At 43.1% G+C, this 26,321-nt stretch overlaps 1 protein-coding gene across 2 annotated transcripts in view; it reads left to right on the forward strand.

The window, feature by feature from the left end:
- LOC143138145 (F-box DNA helicase 1-like) overlaps nt 1–26,321 on the forward strand; it is a 38,930-nt gene that overhangs the window by 2,561 nt on the left and 10,048 nt on the right. Inside the window, exons 4-15 of one of the 2 annotated variants that reach the window (XM_076298614.1) lie at nt 1–137; nt 2,368–2,503; nt 2,596–2,774; nt 2,975–3,055; nt 3,162–3,247; nt 3,335–3,503; nt 3,661–3,877; nt 4,099–4,186; nt 4,286–4,372; nt 18,099–18,235; nt 18,360–18,456; nt 18,547–18,710. In XM_076298614.1, the coding sequence (XP_076154729.1) occupies nt 1–137; nt 2,368–2,503; nt 2,596–2,774; nt 2,975–3,055; nt 3,162–3,247; nt 3,335–3,503; nt 3,661–3,877; nt 4,099–4,186; nt 4,286–4,372; nt 18,099–18,235; nt 18,360–18,456; nt 18,547–18,710 (1,578 nt within the window). The remainder of the gene's footprint in view (nt 138–2,367; nt 2,504–2,595; nt 2,775–2,974; nt 3,056–3,161; nt 3,248–3,334; nt 3,504–3,660; nt 3,878–4,098; nt 4,187–4,285; nt 4,373–18,098; nt 18,236–18,359; nt 18,457–18,546; nt 18,711–26,321) is intronic. The other variant, XM_076298615.1, reaches the window with a different exon arrangement.

A 26,321-nucleotide genomic window follows, 5' to 3' on the forward strand; every position in this document is an offset into this window, starting at 1 on the left:
TTTTGCCGCTGGAAGAAGTCCTACATCCGCTACCATCAGCAGGAGGAAGTGGGAAAGCAAGAGGTCATCTCCATTCTGCAGGAAAACCGCATGACCCCTGATGACAACAATAACCTCTGTTTATTACACATGGCAAAGTATGACTGTGAACCTGTCAGGGTTGAGTAGTAACTGATTACAAGTAATTACGTAATCTGTTTACAAAAAACAAGTAACTGTAATCAGACCAGATTACATAAAAAATGTCTAATAAGATTATAGTCTAATGTCTAATGTCAAGATTACTTGAATACACCTTAAATATCACCTTCCTAAAATAATGGCATGAGTAATTTGTTGTTAAAATGTACTGTATTTTAGGAAGGTGACGATTCGTCTTGTAATACATAACATAGCTTTACATCATGCAGTCAATATACAGTGTAGTTAGGGCTGGGACAACGCGTCGACGTAATCGATGACGTCGACGCAAAAAATACGTCGACGCAAAATATGAGCGTCGATTCGTCAAGCATAACATGTGCTGCTAAATATTTTTAATTTTACACCTTCAGTGTTTTCCATACGTTGACTAATCTGTGGCTGGGCACCACGAAATCAAAACCGGCCACCACACATTGATGTTCTATGTTGTAGTCCTACTATTTAAATTAAAGATAAGATAATTTCATTGAGCTGCACTTTTTACTCACACAGCCTTTCCTCGCCCCGCCCGCTCTCTCTCGTAACGAGCCCGCTGCTCCTCCTCTGCATGTGATTTAACAAATTATTCACGATTGTTGAAGGATTGTTGTTGCCACATAGAAGCACTGCATAGAACACAGTGGGGTAAATTGCTATTAAATCCGCTTAGCATCGTCGTGACCATGCTGCGCAAATTTGTTCAAAACTACAGCATTAAAGTTAAGGTAAACTCTGCTAAGGTCTTATCACAACGTAGTACATTGAGGAGACTAAACTAAGTTAAGTTACAGTATGCAATCAAGCAGTATTTCAAAGCTAACGTTAGAATACTGTTTGGGTGTCAAGTTTAGCATGCTTACTTGCAGCTGCTTGTATTCGTTACTCAGGCTCATTTTATTGACTCTGAATGTTTGCAAAATCCCGATGTAAATGGAAAAGTGTTTTCCAAGACTCAAAAGTGCTTGTCCAAAGGAGAAGTACGAACCATTATTTGAACTAACTACGTTATGAATTGCATCCACACATCAGCAGCCTTTTAACTGTGTTAATGTTAATTGCAAGGATTCCCACACGAAAATGACTGAACTTTATTGAATGCTACCTCTGACTAAGAATGCATTACTTTGCACTTGTATAGTCTTCTATTTTGGAATCTTAAGAGCAATAAACATATATTACAATGTTAAAGAATTCATGTTTTTTCATTCATATATGTAAATAAACATGTATAAGTTGCTATTAGTGAATTAATTGGGAGATAATCGATAATCGAATCGAATCGAAATCGAATCGGACTGAAAAAATTAATAGTTAGATTAATCGATGCATCGAAAAAATAATCGCTAGATTAATCGTTTAAAAAATAATCGTTTATCCCAGCCCTAAGTGTAGTTAATAGTGAATGGACATGGAATGTAGAAGACACAATGCCAGTATTTTACCCATCAAGTAGGCCATCTTGCACCCCCAACACTCACTCGCAAACACGCACACAGTCAAGGCCCTTTTCTAGACACTCTTCTCTCTATCCATTTGCTGAAACAGACAAAAAGGGTCATGCTTCTAACCGTGAGAATAACATTTCATAATGTAATAGAAGGCATTCTGGGCATGCATTGGCAATGTCAGAAGTGCTATTTGCCATACTATTTTAAGTCAGTGTAGTATCAAAATGAGCTTGACGCCATTAAGGTAAAAAAAAAACCTTACATTGTGTTGCTTTAAAGTGAAAAAGAAAAGGATTTTTTTTTTTATCAGTGTCTTCTTTATTTAATGTATTTAATTTTTGAGTATTTTATTTTGAAGTAAGCCAAAAGTATTCAGATTATATTACATTATTAATGTAATCCAATTAATGGATCATGTCACTAATTACAAAAATTGGTACGTAGTCTGTAATCTGTAATCAGTAATTGATCACATTTCAAAGTAATCTGGGCCAACACTGGATCCTGTCAACTGTATCTGACAATACACAGAAAAAGTGTCTATCCTGAAAAATTTCACACTACTGCTTGATAAAGTAGCAGTTTAAATGTAGAGGTACCACTGGTTAATCTATTAATTTGTGACGCTGGTATCCTATTCAGTAAAGAAAAAAATTATACAAACAGTAGTGGGCCCCGATGTATTGGCTAAGTCATTAGTCATTGTGTGTGTGGTTGTGTGTCTGTTTGTGTATAGGTACATGTCTCAGACCTTCCACTGCATGACTGTGGGTTCCGAGGGAGATCGAGAGAACAGGATTTTGGAGTGTATCAGAAGTCACCTCCTCTATGAGCAGGCCAGAGCCTGCATGCCAGAGAGCATGAAACAGACGGTGTGCCCACTGCACTGTGGCATAGCTATTCTTTAACAGTTAATTAACTGAATGGTTCATCAATGAATTTGTTAATATTTTATTAATTAAAGGAGGACCCGTGGTCATCTCTGGCTCTGATGCTAGTTCTGGCTGACGGGGTGGAAGAGGTGTGGCAGCTGGTGGTCAGTCTACGGAGCCCTCTGACCCCTGAGCAGCTCTCAGAGTTTCTCTGGTGCTCTGCCACTCTGCTGCGCGCCATGGCAGACAAACGGGTCAAAATCAGCAACCGGTGAGATGCACTTATTATTTACTTATATGTGTATGCATGCATACCGGTATAATGTTTCTTGTCTACTGAATGGTTTACCAAATGGGCAGCTTGAAGCTGGTCTAATGGTTTGATTTACCTGATGCCTATGAGAACTTAAACTGATCTTGCCACACCTTACATTTTCCCTATTACTCTCGTCTCATTGTGTCTGTGTCTAGGTTGCACTATAATATTTACTACGTGTTGCACATTATGGAGAACATCCTTCCCTCCAACAGATCAGAGGCAGATCAGGACAGGTCAGAACTCTCTCTCTCTCTCGGTCTCTGATACACACGCATACACAAGCCGAATTCTGATTAATGAATAATTGAATTGAATGAATGTGTATTTGTCTCCACACAGGGAGAACCAGATGACCCCAGAACAGCAGCAGATTCTGAATCACAACACAGAGGAAGACCATGTGGTCAAAATCATGGCCTTTGCTGGTGAGGGCCTTATTCCAGAATTTCATAAATGTATTAATTTCTTTTTACTGGAGCCAGCCATTGTGTGAGACTGTAGGGGTATTTCAGGTACAGGGAAGACGACCACTTTGGTCCGTTACGCCGAGCAGATGCCCTCGCTTCGGTTCCTTTATGTCGTCTTCAATAAACCTGCACAGATGCAGGCACAGCGCATCTTTCCTGATAACGTTTCATGCAAAACCATCCACTCCCTTGCCCATTCTGCTGTAGGACAGAGGTTTGTTTCTTCCTGTTTTAATAGGCTTTATAATGCTTCGATTGGAAGTACATTCATTTTAAAATGAACTTTCTAGTGTTATTCTCTTATCTTAGCTATTCTCTTATCTCTTATCTCTTATCTTAACACTCATGCTGATCCCCTATGGTCTCCCCAGGTACCGTGAAAAGCTGGGTCTCTCTAGCCTGAATATATTCTCCGTCTTCCGGGTATTGCCTGACGGTGAACGCAGCATTGTGTGGGCCAAGGTGGTCACTAAGACCATCAACAACTTCTGGGCCTCCACAGACCCTCACATAGACACTCAGCATGTGCCTGAATGGTACAGGAGCACCAGTGGGCACATGCAGCGGCCTACTGAAACTCAGAAACAGGTAAACAGGGGCTTGCCTGTACTGGCTAAGACATGCTCATAGACAATACATGTCATATATATTTCAGATATGACTTGTTTATCCTAGGATTACAGCAATTGCAGCAATACAGATACACATGGTCAAATACACAAATACAAAACCTGCAGGGAGTGGCATTATTGCTGTAATTACACCGCACTGACTTTTCTTTTATTCTTTCTTTCTTCTTTGTTTGCCAGATGTTCGTGAACAACGCCAGGCGCATATGGAAGAAGATGAAGGAGTTTGTGCCAACATCCGAGTCTGCCTATCACATGTATCATGATGGTAAAGACAATTGCCACATTATAAAAGATGTGACATCAAAAGATTAAACAGCAACATCCAGCATCTGGCACTGTTAACTTGCCCTCTGCTCCTCTGTAGGATACCTTAAACTGTGGCAGCTGGAAGGTGCCCAGATGGAACACTACGATGTCATCTTTATTGATGAGGCCCAGGATTGTACCCCAGGTATGCAAATCGTATGTGGAAGATTTTTTCATAAACTAAATTTGGAAGATCGGAAGATTTTTACATAAACACTGTATGAAATGCTGTTATGCTATTGCTATCGGATCGCCCCCTATTACCACCAGCCCCGTGTTTCCGTCCTCTTACATGTATGTGTCACTTACTATTCATTTCTATACAAACCAAGACGGCGGATTCCTAAAGAAATGCAAGCACCCACACCATAAGTGTATCTAAATTAGCTATGTACCAAAAAAACTATTTACCGTGACTCGAAGAGCTATAAACAGTCTTGTAAGGCTGCGTGTACAAATCCGCTTGGAGCTCCAGTGGAATTTTGAGGTAGCGACGAGAATTCTCAGTCTAACCGTTCATGTAACATTGAAAGGGTGGAAGTAGACGACCCACCAGGCCAGCACTAAACTCCGAGCGCGGTAAACAAAATCGGATATTTCAGGCAGTGAAAGCCCCGATAAGAACCAAACCAGATTTTGTTCAAATCTACACACCTATGGCTACTGAAAAATGTAAGGTTCATTTATCAAATGTTATTTTGAAGTATTAAAAAACATCGTTGTTTTAGAATTTTTGGACGAAATGGGTGATAAATGGTAGCCTGGCCTCTGCCTGCCTACGTACTTCCGCTCGATTTCTTTTCCCTACAGTACTCCGTCTGGAAATGGTTGATTCGCCCTCGTTTACTTCGGCAGTTGGGCAGCCGAACCAACCAGCGAACAGAAGGCGTCCCTGAGAGCGATTACGTTACACAGGCATGGTGTTTTAAATACTATGTCCCCGCCCCCGAAGCAGACCGTTTGGAATACATCAACGTAGGGAGCGAAAAGGGCTTATACTTATGAAATCTTTGAGCAAATGTGAATAAAAGGCGCAAATAAGGTTGGTGTGAGTTATTTTAGCTCTTTCTAGTTTAGCCTATTAACAGGAGTGTCACGAACGAAGTCACAGTCGAGTAGGATGTTATATCGTCAGTTAAACTTTAGTCATACCTTAATTTTGTCACTTGAAATACGAACGTAGGCCTACCCGAGTCAAACTTTAGTTTAGTAGGCTACATGGTCGCGTCCAAATCGCTATTTTTCAAACACTAAGAAGGCTCGACATACATTAAACTTTGATCGAAGTATCATCAGTGTCTCATGAACACATGAACTCGAGCATTGAGAACATTGTTGGTGTACACAGAGTTTACTAAAAGAAAGGTCTTGAACAACTCACTTGTTTTTCTGCTCGCTGCCATCTTGCAAGGAGTGAGTTGTCCAAAATTTTTCTTTTTAGTAAACTATGTGTACAAGAACAATGTTCTCAATACTCGAGTTCATGTGTAGAGACACTGATGATGCTTCGATCAAAGTTTCATGTTATGTCGATCCTTCTTAGTGTTTGAAAAATAGCGATGGACTTCCGTTTCCGCCCCCTGCATGATGGCTGCTTGGTAATTGAGCTGCCGACCTTTAGGACTATTAACCCACAGTTTACAAATTATTTAAAGTGGTTTCTCACTTATAAGTAAGTGTATTACTTTGTCTTTACTTTTGAATATAAAAATGAACCAAAACAGACGTAACAGAAACGAAGTAGCTAATAAATCCACTGCCACTCCAGAGGCTAGCGCAACAGTAGCTAATGAAGCAGCCAGCGCAGCAAGTGGGCTGATGGGTGAAGTTCTGACTGAGATGAAAGGAATGAGAAAGGACATATCGGAAAGGTTGGAGAAGATTGAGGAGTCCTTAAAAGGTGTGAATGAACAAATTCGAGGGTGTGAAAAGCGACTGGATGAAGTTGAGCAAAGAGTGAGCAACATAGAAGACCAGGGAGCTCGAACAGACCGACTACTATCCTACATGATACGCAAACAACGCCGCTTGGAAGCATTACATTACATTACATTACATTACATTACATTACATTTGGCTGACGCATTTTTAGCCAAAGCGACTAACAACATGGTAAACAGTTTAAGTTTTAGAGCAATTCTCAACAATATTAGGACAATTTAAAAAACATTAGAGTACAGTAAGAATAAGTGCATCAGTGAGTGCTGTTTTTAACAGTTACGTGTCAGTTTAAGACGGCTGGTGAGTGCTAGGATCAGCAAGACTTGTTGTAAGTGTTGCTATGAGAGGAGATGTTCTCTAAAGAGCTGGGTCTTCAGGAGTTTTTTGAAAATGGAGAGGGATGTCCCTGCCCTTGTAGGAACTGGCAGTGTGTTCCACCAGCGAGGAACAACAGATGAGAAAAGTTTGGATTGGCCTGAGCGTACCGGAGGTAGAGCTAGACGTCGTTCGTCTGAGGAGCGCAGCGGTCTGGAGGTAGCGTATGTCTGTATGAAGGCATTCAAGTAGGTGGGAGCAGAACCGGAGACTACTTTGTAGGCAAGCGTTAGAGCCTTGAATTTGATGCGGGCCGCCATAGGTAGCCAATGTAGCTGGATGAGTAGCGGGGTAACATGTGCCCTCTTGGGTTGGTTGTAGACCAGGCGCGCCGCCGCGTTCTGGATCATCTGAAGTGGTTTCACTGCGCAGGCTGGGAGACCTGTCAGGAGGGCGTTGCAGTAGTCGAGTCGTGAGATGACTATTGCCTGAACCAGAAGTTGGGTGGCATCTTGATTTAAGTAAGTCCTGATTTTCCGTATATTGTAGAGTGCGAAACGGCATGACCGGGCGACTGAGGCAACATGATCTGAGAAGTTTAGTTGGTTGTCGAGAACAACTCCTAGATTTCTTGCAGTCCTGGTAGGTGAAACAGACACAGAGTCAAATTTGATGTTGATGTCGTGGTGTATGGTAGGTTTAGCTGGGAGGACCAGCAGTTCAGTCTTTGAGAGGTTCAGCTGGAGGTGGTGTGCCTTCATCCATGTAGCTATGTCTGAGAGGCAATCCGAGATCCGTGCTGAAACCAAGGGGTCATCAGGTGGAAAGGACAGATAGAGCTGTGTGTCGTCTGCATAGCAGTGGTATGAGAAGCCATGCGAACGGATAATCTGTCCCAAGGAGGTGGTGTAGATAGCAAAGAGAAGGGGGCCCAGTACTGAGCCCTGGGGGACCCCTGTGGTGAGATGGTGAGGTGCAGATAGCTGACCAAGCCATGATACGTTAAACGAGCGTCCTGTGAGGTAGGATTCAAACCAGGAGAGAGCAGAACCGGAGATTCCCATGTTAGCGAGTATAGAGAGAAGGATGCGGTGATTAACCGTGTCAAAGGCAGCCGATAAGTCAAGCAGAATGAGTACTGATGACCGAGCGGTCGCCCTGGCTTCTTTTAAGGCTTCTGTTACAGACAGCAGAGCCGTTTCGGTAGAGTGGCCGCTTTTGAACCCAGACTGATTTGGATCCAGAAGGTTGTTCTGTGAAAGGAAGTCAGAGACCTGTTTGGAGACTGCTCGTTCAATGCCTTTGGATAAGAAAGGCAGGAGTGAGACAGGGCGGTAGTTCTCGACTTGAGCAGGGTTGAGAGAAGCTTTCTTAAGTAACGGTGTTACCCGGGCCATTTTGAACGCTGTTGGAAATGTGCCGGAGGTTAGCGAGGCATTGATCACGTGTGTGATAGCTGGTGCGATGGTCGGGCTGATGGACTGAAGTAGGCTCGTAGGTATAGGGTCCAGCGAGCATGTGGTAGGACGGCTGCATGTCAGGAGTCTAGATACTTCATTCTCGGAGAGAGGCGTGAATGCTGAAAAAGATGATCTAGCAGTCCCTAGAGGTTGTAGGAGTGTGGTATCTGAGTCCGATGCGTTGAGTGGGCATGTAGAGAATTGACTGCTGATTGCCGCCACTTTGTTTGTAAAAAATGAGGCGAGGGTATCTGCAGTAAGGCTGGATGGAGGAGGAGGCATCTGAGGGTTGAGTAGCGATTTGAAGGTTGAAAAAAGTTTTCGAGTGTCTGTAGCACTGTTGATTTTGTCATTGTAGAAAGCCGTCTTAGCAGCAGTGATGCTGGCTGAGAAGGAGGCCAGGAGTGTCTGGTAGTTTTTGAGGTCATCAGTTAGTTTGGATTTGTGCCATTTCCTCTCCGCGGCTCTGAGTCTGGTGCGTTGCGATCGGAGGGTATCATTTAGCCATGGATGAGAGTGTTTGGATCGAGCTGGCCTTGTGGTAAGAGGGCACAGCTCGTCTAGACACGAGCTCAGTGTGGAGCAGAGCGAGTCTGTGGCCTCATTAACCTCCAGAGAGGAGAAGGTGTTGAGTGGAGGTAGACCGGAGGCAACCACAGAGGAAAAGTGCGTTGGAGACAGGTTCCGGATGTTGCGGCGGAACGTGACCATCGGCTGAGGAGCCGGAGGCTGTTCTGTCAGGCTGACGTTGAACTGGATGAAGAAGTGGTCAGAAAGATGGAGAGGCGTCACCGTGAGGGTGTCTGTGCTGCAGTTCCGAGTGAAGATCAAGTCAAGCTCTTTGCCAGCTTTGTGTGTCGGTGGGCTTTGAACCAGTTTGAGGTCAAAGGAGTGGATCAGGGCCAAAAAGTCCGCTGAGCCTGGGGCATCTAAGTGGATGTTGATATCGCCGAGAAGAAGAAGCGGACAGTCATGCTCAGGGATGGAGGACAGCAGAGTGTCAAGTTCATCCAAAAAGTTGCCTAGTTGGCCTGGAGGGCGGTAGATGACCAGCATGTAGAGTTTTGCTGGGGCGATCAATGTGATGGCATGGAATTCAAATGAGACATATTTGTTTGAAGGCAGTAGCGGGGTGAATTTCCATTTGTTGGAGATCAGCAGGCCCGTCCCACCTCCTCGTCCAGATGGACGAGGGGTGTGGGATAGTGTAAGGTTAGTGGAGAGTGCAGCCGGGGTGGCTGTGTTCTCTGGTTTGATCCAAGTCTCAGTGAGAGCAAGGAGTTCCAACGAAAGGTGATTGGCATAGCCAGCTATGAAGTCCGTTTTGTTGACTGCGGATTGACAGTTCCACAAGCCCATGGAGAAAGAGGTTTCTGTAGGTGAGGACCGTTTAAGTTGCTGTAGGTTAAGGCGATTTCTGCCCCTTTTGGCATGATGCCGTTTTCTGCGATGGCCGGTGATAACAGATATGGTGGAATGGCACATTTCAGTGAAGCACACTGCGAGGACATTGAAAATCGTTCGAGGAGGTCCAATTTACGGATCTATGGGGTGAAGGAAGGAATGGAGGGCAATGAGAATATGCTAGTGTTCACGGCAAATCTGCTAAAAAAGGCTCTGGATATCCCTGCAGAAGAAGATCTAGGTATCGAGCGCTCACACAGATCCCTTGTGTCAAAGCCTACTGAACCCAACTCCTCCAGATCGATTGTGGTGAAGTTCCTTCATTTTCAAACAAAACAACGGATCCTGTATAAAGGTTGGAATACGAAAAACATACAATTTGAGGGTAGCCGTATCACATTGGACAATGATTATTCAGCAGCACTGCAGCGTAAGCGCAAGGAATATGGAGAGATTAAACGCCAACTGAAGGAACGCAACATTAAATTCAGATCATCATACCCAGCAGTGCTGAGAGTTACCTTGGACGACGGAGAAGTAACCTTCAACTCAGCGTGGGAGGCCGCAGAACGACTTAAGCAGTTGGGAATCGACGTAAGATTGTCGGAGGCCGAAATTATGGATAAAGAGCTACATCAGCTGGGATGGATGAGCCAGTTTCGCCCAGGCGGAGAGCAGATATCGCGCACCCTGGTGAAAGATATTGAAGCTCTTTCTAGTTAAATATCCGACGAGCTTGAAGTGGTAGAGGGCGTCAGACATGAAGTAAGTTTGTCATTCACTTTAAGTTGAGGTATAGGACCCCTTACAAAGACATTCAGCCTTACTGACTCACGTTGTGTGCGCTAATAACGAGATGCTGTAATAACGAGGTGCTTTACTGGTTTTCACGTGGGACATTAACCCTTAATGAACAATCTTTTGTTGGGGATAGAGAGTTGAGACAAGTTGCCTTACTTTAAAAAAAAAAGTATGCTCTCTTTTCATTTGATAATTTACTACTCATAATAATTTGATACTCTTTACAACTTGGACCTTTTGGTGAATCCACTAGCATCTAAATTGAAATAGTGGGTAGTCCGATAAGGACTTTCAGGGGAAAACTAACGCAAGGATCTCATTAATAACTTGCGTTACTGTCTTAACACCAGACAGTATTGGCCCAGACTTACACGGTCTGGTCACTCCTTTCCTTCTCTGTCACTGCTCTTAGTTTGGGTAGGAGGCAGGGATCTTGACTCATAAAGGCATGGGTCAACAAGTGGAAGTTACTGTTTTTTTTTCATGTTCCTGTAAATAGTTCTGTTTGTTTTCTTTTACCACTTTTATATGTTACGCACACACCTTGGAGTAAAATGCGTAAGAACAACGGTTGCAATGTTTCCTGCATTCGAGCTGATATACACCAAATCCCAATATGTCAAGCTGTACAGTAGTTACATATAATGTTAAGGGCATGCATAGTCCCATAAAAAGAAGGAAAATACTAGACCAACTTAAACGAATGAACTGTAATATTGCCCTCCTCCAGGAGACACACTTATCCGATGCTGAACATAAGAAACTGACTAAATCATGGGCTTCACAGGTTTTCTATTCTTCCCATTCATCTGGACGTAGGAGAGGTGTAGCAATTTTGATAGGTAGATCGCTTCAATTCTGCTTTGACTCTCAGTTTCAAGACAAAGAGGGGAGGTATGTGTTGGTAAATGGTACAATAAGTGGAGTTTGGGTAACGTTGTTAAATGTATATGCCCCAAATGATAATAGCCCACAATTTGTGAAAGCCATATTTGATTTAGTATTAGAGAAAGCACTAGGAATATTACTGATTGGAGGGGATTTCAACACCATGCTAAACCCGCTTTTGGATAAGAGCCCTATGTCTTCTGTCCATCCAACAACAATGAGTAGAACACTAAACAATTGTTGTGAGGAATTTGCTTTCATTGACGTTTGGAGACATTTACACCCAAAGGGTCGAGATTATACATTCTACTCACACCCCCACTCAATTTACTCTAGAATTGATTATTTTTTTATGCCTAGAAATGAATCATATAGAGCAATTGACTGTCAAATCCATAACATAACTTTGTCAGACCATGCACCAGTGTCATTGGTTTGGGATGTGGGAAAGGCAGTGTCCTCCAGCAGATGGAGGCTTAATGCCTCTCTGTTGGGGATGCCATCATTTCAGGCTTTTCTGAGAATGGAGTTTGCCCTCTACTTAGAATTTAATGATAAAGAAGATATGTCCCCAATTATACTCTGGGAAGGTGCAAAGGCGGTGTTAAGGGGAAAGATCATTCAATTTGCCTCAGTTATAAAAAAAAGTAAGGAAAGCTAAACAGAATGATTTGGAAAAGCAAATACATGACCTTGAAAAACAACATAAAGAAAATACATCCACTGAAAATCTTCAGAAGCTCAAACAGGCAAAACAGGAACTTGAGGAACTCCTGACTGAAAAAATTGAAAGAAACCTAAGGTTCCTGAAGCAGAAATATTATGAGCATGGGAATAGAGCGGGTCGTCTCCTGGCTTCCCAGTTGAGGAGAAAATGCAGTCTTGCTACTGTCCAAAAACTCAAAAGTAACGACCCTGGCAAACCATTCCTAACTAAGCCAGATGAGATTTCGGAAACTTTTGCAACATTCTACAAAGACTTATACTCAGACAAAGACACTGATGGCAATCCAACATTAATTGATTCTTATTTAAATTCCATAAACTTACCTAAAATAGATCATATTTCATCTGAGTTCATAGACAGGCCGATTACTAAACAGGAAATTGAGGATGCTATTAGAAACCTAAAGAATAATAAAAGTCCAGGTACAGATGGATACATTAACGAATTTTACAAAACTTTCATTGACCTCATCAGCCCAGTTTTGGAAAGAGCATTCTCCTCTGCCTTTGAGAGAGGGGAGTTACCTTTAACTTGGAGGGAAGCAATAGTTTCAGTAATACCTAAAGAGCATAAGGATCCTACAGATTGCGCATCATACAGACCAATTGCATTGTTAAACACAGATTGTAAATTATTAACATCTATACTAGCTAAAAGAGTGGAGTCTGTTATTGATACTTTAGTACAACCTGACCAGACAGGGTTCATAACCGGTCGCTACTTACCAGATAATATCAGAAGACTGCTTAATGTTATGGAAGGCAGCAGAAACTACGCTTATCCTTGCATGGCACTGGCTGTCGATGCTGAAAAAGCATTCGACCGTGTATCATGGCCATTTCTATTTAAGACCTTAGATAAATTTGGCTTTGGCCCTAAGCTAATTGGATGGATACAGCTATTGTATACTGCCCCACAAAGCATGGTCAGAGTTAATGGACATATTTCACAACCTTTTGGTCTACATAGGGGAACACGCCAGGGCTGCCCTCTCTCACCACTCCTTTTTGCTTTAGTCATTGAACCATTAGCACAGATGATGAGAGGATACACTTATCAAAGGAATTGAAATTGGCAATGAAACACACAAAGGGCCCTATCATGACATTCTAAAGTGCATCGTCACTCGTCAAAAGTCTATTCAAATTTAGTAGGATATCCAGTTCACATTGGGAGGGTTTTCGTTCTCAAAAGTGGAGCGCATGGCGTAACAAGGTGTTCCTAGGTCTTTTAATCAGTCATATGGGTGTGTTTGGGGCGTAACATCATTTTAAACCAATGAGAATGACATCTGCCATTCCCTTTAACGGCGCAACGCGCGATATGTCAAATAAATGCATCGGTATTTTGGCATTCAACGGCGCATTTGAAGGAGGCTGCTTGCGAGACCGTATGGAATAGTCATTCTTAAACCATGCTTTACTAAAATCTAGCATAGCCTTCACGCATTTGCACTCGTCTATTATTTGAACTCATTGGCAAAGTGAAACTAACTTCACCAAGGAGTCAGTCAACGACAAGACAGTTATATGCAGTTACTTTCACTATTGACTGACAATGGGTTACCATCGAAAACATAGGCTGGAAAAAGCAACACTTACCCTAATGTTGCTCAAATGACTGAATAAAACAACATTTATCCTGCAGAGGAGTTGCTTATATCTCGTGACAGTGCGTCTTCAGCTGTGCTCCATACGTGTCTCTCGCCTCTCCCCTAATCACTTTTAACCGTCATTACCAATTTGCAAATGATGGTGAATAACTACTCATCATGAGATGTACAGTATTTCGTAATATCTTTATTCTAATTATGTTTACCATTGTAATCGTGCAATTTGTAATGCTTTGCATGGACGTGCGCTGGTGTGCGTTCATGAATGATAGAAGGATGGTGCGTGCACCTGCCAATATGACTGTTGACATGCGCTCTTAAAATAGCATATGAACAACTCGCCATTGACTTCTGACCAGGTTTAGGTGGTGTATGATAGCGATTTTTAGACAATGCGCCAGGTCCCTCCCTAGGTTGTTAATTGCCACACCCCTGGGCGCAATGCTTAAAAAATAAAGGTGCAAAATAACGAATTCAACTTCGCGCCAGTGAATAACGAACTTTACGCCATGCGCTGGTGACCGAAAATACAGCCCAAAATCTCCCTATATGCAGACGATATATTAGTTTATATTTCAGACCCTTTAAACTCAATCCCTAGACTAATGGACTGTTTTACTAAATTTGGAAACCTCTCAGGATATAAAGTTAATGTCAATAAGACAGAAGCTCTGGCACTAAATCCACTTATCACACAATATCTTAGATCATCACTCCCATTTAAGTGGCCTAAGGATGGTATTACATATTTAGGCACTACCATTCCCCATGATTTAGATAAATTATATAAAGCCAATTATACTAAATTAATGGACAAAATATCTGCTGATCTTAGTAGATGGACTGTGCTCCCCCTTACACTTTCAGGTAGGATAGAGAGTATTAAAATGAATGTGCTCCCTAGGCTGCTATTTCTTTTTCAAACGTTGCCCCTTACACCACCGAAAAGTTTGTTTGTAACTTTAGACCGTCTCATCTCCAGATTTGTTTGGCAGGGAAAACGCCCGCAAGTAAAATATAAAGTGCTACAATTGCCTAAACATCAGGGAGGATGGGGTCTCCCCCACCTGAGAAAGTATTGGTTGGCTTGTCAACTACGGGCACTAACCATTTGGATTACAAATAAGGTGGACACAAGGTGGCTAGAGATGGAGAAATCAGTCTGCTCCTCGGTACCATTGGCATATGCCCCATTTACCAAGAATAAACCCTTAGAAGATACTTTGAACAGATGGTCAAAAACTACTCTTAATGCATGGCGAGAGGTACAGCGAACCTTTGATCTCCCTGGCGACATATCAGGATTGTCAAGTATAGAGTATCTCAAAGATTTTATTCCTTTAAAATTAGATGTGGGATACAGAAGATGGAAATACTTAAATCTAACATTTGTCCATCAGCTTATTGAGACTCAGAAGTTAAAAACATTTGAACAACTTGTTGAGGAATTTCATATACTTAGATCAGACTTTTTTAGATATCTTCAGATAAGGAGCTTTCTACTCAAGCACCCTAACTGGGATGTCCTGAGGACATTGGGCTCTCCGATTGAGCAGTACTTGATGAAGATTCAAGAGGGAAGACATACAGGGAAACCCATTTCTAATTTATATAATGTGCTATCTAGCATGGAGCAAACAAACACTCTACATGTTAAACATAAATGGGAAAGGGAGCTAGAAATAGAAATTAGTGAGGAGAGTTGGGGCAATATTTCCTTGCAAATACATAGAGTTACCAATGCTGGCGTATGGCGAGAGTTCCAATGGAAAGTAGTCAACAGATTTTTTAGAACCCCCCATATACTTTCTAAAATGGATCCCAGCCGAACAGGTGCATGTTGGAGGAACTGTGGGGAAGAGTCAGCAGATCACTTCCATATATTTTGGAAATGCCCTGTCTTAAATAACTTTTGGAGGGAGATATTTGATTTCCTTGATAATATATTTGGCCTTCAGCTGCCTAGGGAACCAGTGTTGGCCATTCTTGGGGATGTTCCAGATGCAGGGATGAATGGCAAGACGAAATATTTATTACATATCCTTCTTGTAGCAGCCAGGAAAACAATAACACTTAGTTGGCTTAAAACAGACCCCCCAAAATGTGAGACATGGAAGTCAGTAGTTAAAGGAATTTACATAATGGAAAATATAACTTATAAATTAAGATTACAAGAAGCACAGTTTCTGGAACGATGGACACCATGGTTGGAACTGATGAAGGAGGATGGGACTTAGGCATATTTGGGAAACTTGTAATTGTCAGGAATATTGTCAGATGTCATGCTGTGCAAAGATGGTGTATAATGGTAAATGTAGCAACTGGACTCCTTGTTTCTGGACTAACCTTGTACATTATTTTTGGTGTGTGCATTTTTAGTCATTTATTTACTTATTTGTCTTTGGTGTGTGAGATATTCTTTTCTTTGTTTAAACCCTTTTTTTTTTCTTTCCTTTTTGTTTAATATTGGGTTACCAGATGTGGTAAACAACTTTGTATTTGAAAACGAAAATGTCATATTGATGTATATGAATGTGTAATTTTACCCAATAAACATAAAGTTAAAAAAAAAAAAAAAAAAATAGCGACCATGTAGCCTACTAAACTAAAGTTTGACTCGGGTAGGCCTACGTTCGTATTTCAAGTGACAAAATTAAGGTATGACTAAAGTTTAGCTGACATCCTACTCGACTGTGACTTCGTTCGTGACACTTCTGTTAATAGGCTAAACTAGAAAGATTTCATAAGTATAAGCAGGGTGCGATTTGTAGGGGGGGGGATGGTGAGGATTTCCCACCCTCTGGTTTTCCTATCCCTACCTCTGCTAAATTATTTTTATCGTCGGGGGGGACAACATTTATCCCCCTCTGCCCCTCATATTGATTAATGCTACTTCATATAAGTAAAGCGCTGCAACGTAAGAACAGTCTAGTAGGCTAGCCTACATAATAATCTGACATCAGAAACGCACCTCCACCGTCAGCACTGATGCTGCTGACACAGTGGCTGCGTGATAACTTAATTTGGCCTTGATCGTGCACGACATTTCAGAATGTCGAGTGTGTAATCCATCATAAATGGCTAGGTTCAATGGAAAAGTTAGCTGGACAAATGAAAGAAAACGAGAAGGATTCAGTGAAGCATAATGTTTTAGAACCTTCAAAATTAGAAAACTGATGCAACTGAGATGGAGGACAACTGCACGTAGAGTAGAACGTATATAGGCCTATTGTCCGAAGGAACTTACATTAAATTAGGAGATATTTGCTGAATGTCACAAAAAGTGTTACAGAAATTGCTTGGCATCGCTTATTCAATGGCTCTCTAGCGAAACACCTGTAGTTTGCGGAGGACGAACGAGAAAGCACTCGTTTGATAAATCAGCCAGTAGTAGACAAATAACTTTTAGAAATAATCTGTACAGCAAAAACGAATGTTGGTGGGTATTTAAACTATCTAGCGGGTGTTTTAACAGCTGCAAGAAATAGAAGCTTCATGGTCTTTATGTTCTGGTTCGTAAATTATTTTCATAAAACTTCAAGTTGCCCTATAACTTTACTCTCCAAACTCTTCACTGCACTGTAGGCAATTAACTGACAGTACTGTAGGCTACAATAAACACATTTAGTTTTTCAACTTTTGCGATATTACGCACTTGGCTACTGAACGCAAATCAGCAGGAGAGAGAATGCACGTAGCCTACGCAGCGTGTAGCGCAATGTGTATGGCCTAGGCTATTTGGTTACCAACTAACACTGTTAGCCAATTCACTAACTTAAGGCTTCAGTGCCATCATATACAACGTTTTTTTACACAACAAATACAGAAAGGATGGAGGCAGCAAAAGTAGAGAAGTCATTTCAGATGGGGCAAGAACAAGGTGAATTTGTATGCTTGTCAAAACGTAGTCCTACTCTGTATTAGAGGAGCTGATCATCATACCAAGCATACTCGCTGTTTAAAGTCATACACCACGGTAAACTAAAACTAAAATGTTACAAAGGTGGCAAAAATAATATAGGGTATTATTAGCCATGACATTACTAGGCTGAATCGTTTGTTCATTTTTTTTTTTTGGGGGGGTGGGGTGGGGGGGTTTACAAACTTATTCAAAATCATCATTTTTACACAAATCGCACCCTGAGTATAAGTATATTGAAAAATAGCGATTTGACGCGATTGTATCAAAAAAGTAGTGGCCCTATAGGATTCCCATTCAAAAGGTAATTTCACCCGAAAACGACAACGCATACAAGCTTAAAAGTGGCGCTTTGGACGTACATACATTCATGAAAGTTTGACTTGGGTACATTCACTAAACACCATATGATGCATTTTGGCGAGAGTTACGCAGATGAAACGTGTGACTGTTTGCTGATAAGATGCACGCTTGCTTGTTATGGGTGTGATGCAGAGAAACTTCTCTGTATGACGAAACGCCGGTTGTTAGTGATTGGTTCAAAGCGGTTCAAAGGAACTCCAATGATTTTAAACCTCAAACTGTGCCCTCCCACCCGGAAATAAACGTTTGCCTATGGATCTAAGCCAGACTAGATAAATGGAGGTGTTACGATATTGTTTAGCTAATTCCAGAACTCTACCATCTTGTCTGCATCATAAGATTTACCAGAAGACATCAGTCTAGCTTAGTCACACTTTCAAGACTAGATCAAACTAAAGGGCCACTGCAAACAGCTCTAAAGACTATATAATCCATCCCCAGTGACCATGGACATCTTGCTGTCTCAACCATGTGCAAAGATCTTGGTGGGAGACCCTCACCAACAGATTTACAGCTTCAGAGGAGCAATCAACAACCTGAACACAATCCAACACACTCACATCTACTACCTGACACAGGTACCAGACTCATACCGGTATACTGTTTTATACTGTTTCACATGAAAACTTCCAGTAATACATACTGACGTCCACTTACTATTAACCGTATGTAGATGTTAAGATGAGATGATTGCTTTCTTAGAGTTTCAGATTTGGTCCTGAGATCGGCTATGTTGGCGCAACCATACTTGAAGTCGGCAAAGGTGTGAAAAAGACAATGGTTGGAGGAAACCAAAGAGGTGCAGCATTTCTAACATTGGAGTCAGACATCATTTTCTGCCATGGTTTATGTAGATTTATATATGTGTGTGTGTGTGTGTGTGTAACAGACTCTGTGCGAGGACAGGATGTTGAGATGCGGCGCAGGTTCCTGACGGGTGTGGGTGGAGCTGATGGAAGGTTGGCTATCCTCAGCCGCACAAACGCCTCCATCTTCCATGAGGCAGTGAGGCTTACAGGCCTCAGCACTGCCAGCCGAATCTACATCATAGGCGTGAGTCAACCAGCTCAATCAACTGATCATAAGAAATCATTGAAGAGACTCTATGTAGGTGTCAAGTTCTCAGGGGATTTTCTACTTTACTTCTGTTTTCTTCTTTAATCTTTCTTCTTTGTTTTATTTAGTTAGCTTCTCATGTTCAATTATGATTTGTTATTAGTTAGATTTGGTTACAATTTGCAGTTGTGCAAATAATCAGAAGTTTAACTCAGATTAAATCAGTTTACATCAGGCTACGTCAGATTACGTCAGGTTGAAAACCTTTACAAGAAAAGAGAAAACAAAACACAAAATACAGCAATTACTAAAAACTGTCTACCTTCAAATATACAAACAAATATAAAGTTCTCCTTAACCTTACATTCATTTAACTAAGCAACATTACTACAAAAGGCACAGTCACTACCGTGGTTTTACTCCCATGCTACTACTATCATGCTATTACATGAGCTAACATGAACACAAGGCAGTTAGAAATTAGCTACATTAACTTTAGCACTCTTATCAACAAAATTTGCATTTAACATTAAACTACTGAAATATATTAACATCAAATCATCATCCTACCAGTAGCATGCCTGGAAATGCCCAGCAAGTTAAGTCTTTCCCCACTTAACTATCTTTAACAGTTCAACATGTGCTTCTCAGCTTCACAGCTTCTCACTACATGTGCTTGAAGATAACTGCACTTCCTGCTTTCTGGCATGAGGACTGTAAAGTCTCCACTTCCCTTTTCAAAATAAAAGTCTCTTTTTTTTTTTCTCTCTCTCAACAAAAGTCCCTTTCCACTTGCGATCCAACTGCACACCTCCCACTTGAGCTCCTGGTTCCAGAACCCAAGGAGGTCACGTCCTGTTTCTCTGGAGCGTGCCGGATCTTCTCTTCATTGCTCCTCCACAGGAATCAACACAACAAGACGTCTGACGTCTCTGTGTAGGACTGTAGCAGGGATCTTGTTGTTCTTTGCTGCTGGAGTACTCCTACTATGTTCTTCATGGGATGGCTTCTTGATCATGACTGGATAGCTGGGAAACGTCCTGACTTTGACGTCTCTCACGACTCCTTTCTCGTCAGGACATGCACTGATCACTCTGCCTAATTTGAACTGACCTCTTAAGGCGTTCTGATCCGCAAGCCCACAAGCCATCTCCTACTGCAACATTCCTCTCCTTCGTGTGCCATTTGCTTCTAACGAAGAGGTTCGGGCCTGCCAATTGACACCACTTCTTCCAAAACTTATTTACCTCTGACTGGATCACTCGCAGCCTTTTGTAGGGGTAACCTTCAAACTGGAAGTCTCCTGGGTCTCCTCTCAAGCTCGACCGCCCCAGCAGGAGGGAGTTTGGAGTGATATACTCCACACAATCTTCTTGGCTTTGTGCTCTCGCATCTACAGGCCTCTCATTGGCCAGATTGGCTGCCATATACACAAACGTCTGGAATTCTCCCCATGTAAACACTCCATTGCCCCCTATGTTCTGGAGTGCTCTCTTTACAGTTCGCACTGCCGCCTCAGCTGCTCCATTTCTATGAGGCGAGTCCGCAGGATGGATCCTCCAGGTCCACTTCGTGCCATGCTTGGCTGCCTTTTCACCCACCCCTGATCTTTCCAGGTGCTCCAGGAACCGATACAGGTCTTCAAGGGCAGGTTTGGCCCCGACAAAGTTGGTGCCTGGGTCAGACCATACCTTGCTGGGGTGTCCCCTCAGCGACGTAAATCTCTGATAGGCCATCAGAAATCCTTCTGCAGACATATCACTGACAATATCAGCATGAATGGCTCTGGATGCCATGCAACTGAACACGATACCCCACACCTTCAGCCTCGCTCTCTTCTTCACCTCATCTTTCACTTCATATGGCCCAAATAGATCCACAGCAGTGAACTGAAATGGAGCTGCTGGTGTGGTCCGCTCAGGCGGTAAGTCACTCATTATTTGTTGGCATCTCTTTCCTCTCGCTTTTCTGCAGATGACACAACTGTCCACTACTTTTTTGGCTATCCTTCTTCCCTTAACCACCCAGGCTTTTCTTCTCATCCTCAACAGTGTTCCTGCTATACCCTCATGATTGACATTGTGTGCTTCTTGTGCAAGCAGTGTAGAAATCCATGCGTCTTGAGGGAGAATGGGCACTAAAGACTTATCTTCTCTGAAGGCCTGGATTCTGCCGCCACAGAGAAGGAGTCCATCTTTGTGCTTAACCACCACTAGCCGGTTGAGTGTAGTGTCAGGGAATGTTATGCCTTCTTGAGCTGCGAAGGAGAGAGTTCTGAAGGCATACTCTCAGTTTTCAACACTGAGAACAAGAACTTTACATTCTCCTTTTGAGGGTGATGCCTCCCACTTTGATTTCTTTTGGGTCTGATATTTCAGGCCTAGCCAGATGTCAGCAGCCTGTCTTACCCAAGCAATGACATTCACCAGTCTGGACAAGCAGCTAAATCTCTTAACCTCCAAAAGATTTTTGACAGCTGAACCGGTAAGTGTCTTCCTCATTTCAACTTCACCCTGTTTCACTCCTGGTTCAATTTCTGATGCATCAGGGCAGACAGTCAGGTGAGTAGGTTCAGCACCATTCCTTTCAACAGAGTCTTCAGCTTTAGTGTGCTCCTGGGAGGTGAACCCGTGCCATCTCTTCACTCTTCACTCATTACTGCTGAAAAGGCCTCTGTAGCTTACTAATGCTGTCCCTTGCATCAGCCACCACTTCCCTAGCTGACTTTATTGGCCATTCTTCTTATGGCCTCCTCAAAAACTCCGGTCCACTTTGCCATGTCTCTTGCAGATCCTTCAGAGAAGCTCCCCTTGTAATGGTGTCTGCTATATTGAGGTTCCCTGGGATCCACCACCAGTCTTCAACTGAGACAGACTTTTGGATTTCTCCTATCCTGTTGGCAAAGAACGTCTGGTAGCCATAGCTGTCTCGCTGAATGGCTCCCAATACAGTCTGGCTGTCAACTAGATGAAACCAGTGCTCTATCTCCATCCGGCCATGCCTCTCCACATACTTTCTCAGTCTGGCTGCAAACACAGCACCACAGACCTCAGCTTTTACAGCATCTCCTTTCTGGTCCAATGGCGTCAGCTTGGCCTTAGATTCCAGCAACCTGATGTCTATACCTTCATTCGTTTCCCATCTAAGGTACAGAACAGCTCCGTAGGACTTGTCACTGCCGTCTGAGAAGGTAATAGCCCAAGGTTTCCCCTTCCAGCCTAATGGTGTAAGGCTTCTCTGAAACTTTACTTGTCCCAGCTGTGCATACTCTTCAAACAGCTTGATGGCCTCCTCCCTAAGGCCCTCAGAAAGTGGCTTGTCCCAGGTGTTTTGGGCCAGATTTCCACTCCCTGTTTCCTGGAACGCTTTCCTAACGAGGATGGCACCTTTCTGCTTTAGTGGCGTTACCAGTCCAATTGGGTCATAGAGCCCAGCAACCTGACTCAGCAGTAGTCTTCTGGTAAGAGGATCAGGCGTTTTTGATCTCACCTCCTCCACGGACAGGTCTTGACCCGTTCTCATCTTCCCTCTCCTTCTGGAGAAGTTGATTGATGCCATCATGTAGAGTTTGTCTTCCTCTGCTAGATACCCGATGCCTAATGCCTTGTTGTCCTCATCTCTCATCTGATTCGGCAGGACAAGCGTTTTGTGCGTCTCAGAGAGTGTCCTTGTTGTGAGGTCTATTACTCCATTTTCCTGCCTCCCACTTTGCGCAGACTGGACCCATGGCTTCAGAGAAAAACCACCTGCTTGGAGAATCTCCTCAATCTCCTTGGTCACTTCACTAAGTCTGTTTGCATCATTGTGGGATGTGAGGACATCATCCACGTAGCTGTCTTCCTCCAGCACCCTTCGCGCCTCCTCCAGGTGAACAAATTTGGTGAGCCTTGCTGTTTCACGCATAGCCAGCTGTGCTATGCATCCAGCAGGCCTGTCTCCTATATTCACCCTTGTGATGGCGTACTCCCCTATCTCTTCATCCTGCCGGTCCCTCCAAAGGAATCTGTGCAGATGCATCTCGCGTTCCTCCAGCAGGACGGCTCTGATGGGGTTCAAGACATCTGGCCCTTTGAGCAGCAGGTCGTTCATGCTCACTCCCTTGAACTTTTGACTGCTGTTCCACACAAGGCGCACTGGAGTAGTGACTGAGTGGGGATTTGGTGCTACTAGATGACTCACGTACCAAACTGGTCCTCTCCAATCCTCAATCATCTTGTTCGTGAGTCTCTTTGCAGCTCCACGGTCGACCATCTCGTGGACTTGAGCAGTGTAAGCAGCAAGCCACTCTGGTTCCTTACTGAGCCTTCTCTCAGTTCTTAAGAAGGTGGCCTCAACTCCACTTCGGTTATTGGTAAGGCAAGCAGGGTCCATTATCCAAGGATACCTTGCATCCCAATGTGGAGACTTGCTGTGTTCATCCTCTATGATGTACGTAAGGCCATCTTTTATTATTTCGAGTTCCCTCTCCTCTGCTAAGGTCATCTCCTTTCCTCCAGGCTGACAATTCCCACAACGACATCCACCACATTTCGGCTCGCAGGCTGCACCGATACTGTCCCATTTCCACCACTCAAGGAAATCACGGTGAGTTGCGGCTGTATGCCTAGCTTCAACGATGGTGTCTTGACTGTGAAGTGTCTTTGTCATGAAGGGGACCTCAGCAGGGATCTCCTCATATTTGATGGCAGCTGTTCTCATAGAACGAGCAAAGTGTGTCTTTGACTCATGTGCCGCCATGTTCACTTGCTCAAACAGATCAGGGTGTGCTCCGCCCACTGTCTTTCCAAGAGGACAAGACAAGATCTCCCACAACTTTCACCCTTTGTGGGGCAAGTCTCCCTTCTCTGTGACTTATGAGCAACTCAATCTCCTCAGGCCTCCTTAGCTCCTCAAGTTCAACTTCTGGGAAGAATCTCCTCAGCTCTTCAGGCCTAACAACCTGGTGAACTTTGGCGATCTCCTTCAGCCCATAACAGATTAGTTCATGGGCCCTCTCAGTTCCCTTGGAGGTTTTGATTCTAACTCTGAGGAGGTATCTTCTTGTGGCTACTTTGGTAGCCATTCCACCAACTCCATGCACAACAAGTGTGATCTTCTCACTTCTAAGATTCAACCTGTTGGCTGCTTTATGAGTTATATAATTGGTGTCCGAAGCCAGATCCACAAGGGCTCCGATTTTCTGACCTGCATTGGTGGTCACTTCCATCAACATCATAATGACAGGGAGTTCTCTCAATCCACTTTCTTTGAGGAGGCACACCTGGCACTTGGCAGGACAGCTAACCTTCAACGAGTTATTGGTGAAGGCCTTCCTGCATCTATCAGCTAACTCTGGGGTAAGTTCACACAAGAATTTCTTCTGTTCCTCAGTTAAGCTCTTTTTGTCTCTGTCCTCTGTCTGAGGTCTCTCAAGCTCACGCCTCTTGTTGTTTCCTCTTGGACAGAGAAAGAAGTGGTGATCTGAGGAGCCTCTTTTCTTGCAGTCTGCATTTCTGCACAGATAGGTGTCTCTGCAGCCATCATCAGACTTATGGCATCCCAAGCACTCCCTGCATGCACCAGTCCTTTTCACAGCAGCTTCCTTTTCTGATAGCTTCAGACCCTTAACCCTCTAGGCGCCACAGGCGACTATAGTCGACAAGATGCGGTACTGAATAAAACGGCCGATTTAGTCAAATAGGGTGTCATATTTCGTTCGACCTCCCCTCCACTAGATGGCAGACATGTCATACGTCATCCCCGAGTCCGAAAAAGGGCACGATTTAAACAAAACTTTCACGCTACAGCTGCAGTGAATCAGTGCGTGAAATACCGGAGCTAGTGTGCGTGTGAGCCACTTTGTCAGAGCGATATTGTCAACGTCAGCGAGTATTTGCATTAGATTATCGTCTATGGCATCAAAAAAGTTTACCTGAAATGAAGTGTTGGGTCTTCTATTCGCGGACCCTGATTCTGAAGGGGAATATCTGCCTTCAGAAAATGACGGTGATTCGTTTAGTGAGGCTTCAGATGCGTCCCTGCCTTGCAATGATGCAGCTGGAGAAAGTGAGAGTTTACTCCATAGTTTAGCTTACACCAAGCACAAACGTTGAATCGTTTGCCCAATGTCACTGGTGGGAATAATGTTTCACGGGAGTGTTCATCGGGAAGTTAGCAGGGTGTTAGTGGTGTGGCAAACGAGGCTGGAGGTAGCCTAATGATAGCGCTAGCTTCTGTCTTCTGAACGTGTGCCTCTCCACAATCGCGGCGACAGTAACGTGGTGGAGCCTTTGTCTAATGCCATTGGGTATGTTAGACGAGGTCGAAGTGCTCATAGGACAGTTAGTGGGGAACGTAGTGGCAGTGTGGGGAGTCGCAATGAGAATGACAGTAGGCCTAGTCCGAGCTGCGCAAATTCTCTCCACTCGGTGCGCGCGAGGCAGATCTGGCCATGCTGCTCGCATGGTGGAGGTGGTGACACGCTCTCTCCCTCTCCCTCTCCCACACACACACACACACACACACATTAGGTCATGCATAGTCTATCACAAGATGATGGGAATGCCGGCCCTGTATGGATAGGGATAGGGAGTCATTATCTCTACAGCAAAAGGCCTGCTACATAAAAAAAAAATGTCAGCCATTTATTAGTAATGATTTACACTGTTGATTTGCTATCTATTTCCCTGATCATTTAGGACATACACTATGTGTTCCTTTTTGTGTGTTCATGTCCTTGTGATGTGTGTGTCTTTGTCAGCTAAGAAAAAAAAAACAAAAAAACATCAACAAAAACAACAAAAAGAAAAAAAATACTAACATTGTCTCTTGTCTTGTCTCGTCATCTCACTCCTGATCTGTGCCTTGCCGTGGCAAATGAGCTTTTGAACTAAACAGGTCTTGTCTACTTGTGTTTGTGTGTCATCTGAATAATATATATGTGCCCTATACATGGAATCAGAGTGCCTACTGTATATAGTAAATGGAAAATCTCTACAGCAAAAGGCCAGTCTACCGCTACATGCTTTTGGTTTGTTACTGCCATTTATTAGTAATGATTTACACAGTTTGTTCACTACTTACTATTTACCTGAGCATTCAGTATTGTGCAATATAGCATACAGAAGGTGAGGGACATTTTGGGGGGAAAGAAGTGGTGCATTTTATCATTCAAACATGCAACTTTTCATGAAAATTCTATAATCCAAGATGGCCGCCACCATATGACGTCATAATATGCAAATTAGATATAAACATTTAATCTCTACATAAACTTTGGGTCATCCTTAATATTTCTCTAATTTACAGAAAGTCTCTATCTCTTATCACTTTTTAGATATAGCCTTTTGAAATGAAGATGTCAAAATTGATCGTTTCGGAAAAAAACCTCTGGCGCCTAAAGGGTTAAACTTCTTGCAGAAGAAAATCCTGTCCTTATGTTTCTCATCTCCACAGATAATGCACCCATCCTCAGAATACTCTTTCTTTGTGGCTTTAGTCGAGGCATATTTCTTGTTGAACTTCCTTTCTGCTTTGTCTGTCTTCTCTGGCTTATCTGTGATTCGTAGGTGATCTAGCCTCTCGAAGATCTCCTCCTGCTTCTTCAGAAAAGCTAGGAGCATATCAAAG

The sequence above is a fragment of the Alosa pseudoharengus genome, unplaced genomic scaffold (assembly GCF_046254945.1).
Source record: "Alosa pseudoharengus isolate Yale_2024_CS ecotype anadromous, Long Island Sound unplaced genomic scaffold, YU_APseudo_1.1 YU_APseudo_1.1_scf_21, whole genome shotgun sequence".
In the NCBI taxonomy this organism is placed as follows: Eukaryota; Metazoa; Chordata; class Actinopteri; order Clupeiformes; family Clupeidae; genus Alosa; species Alosa pseudoharengus.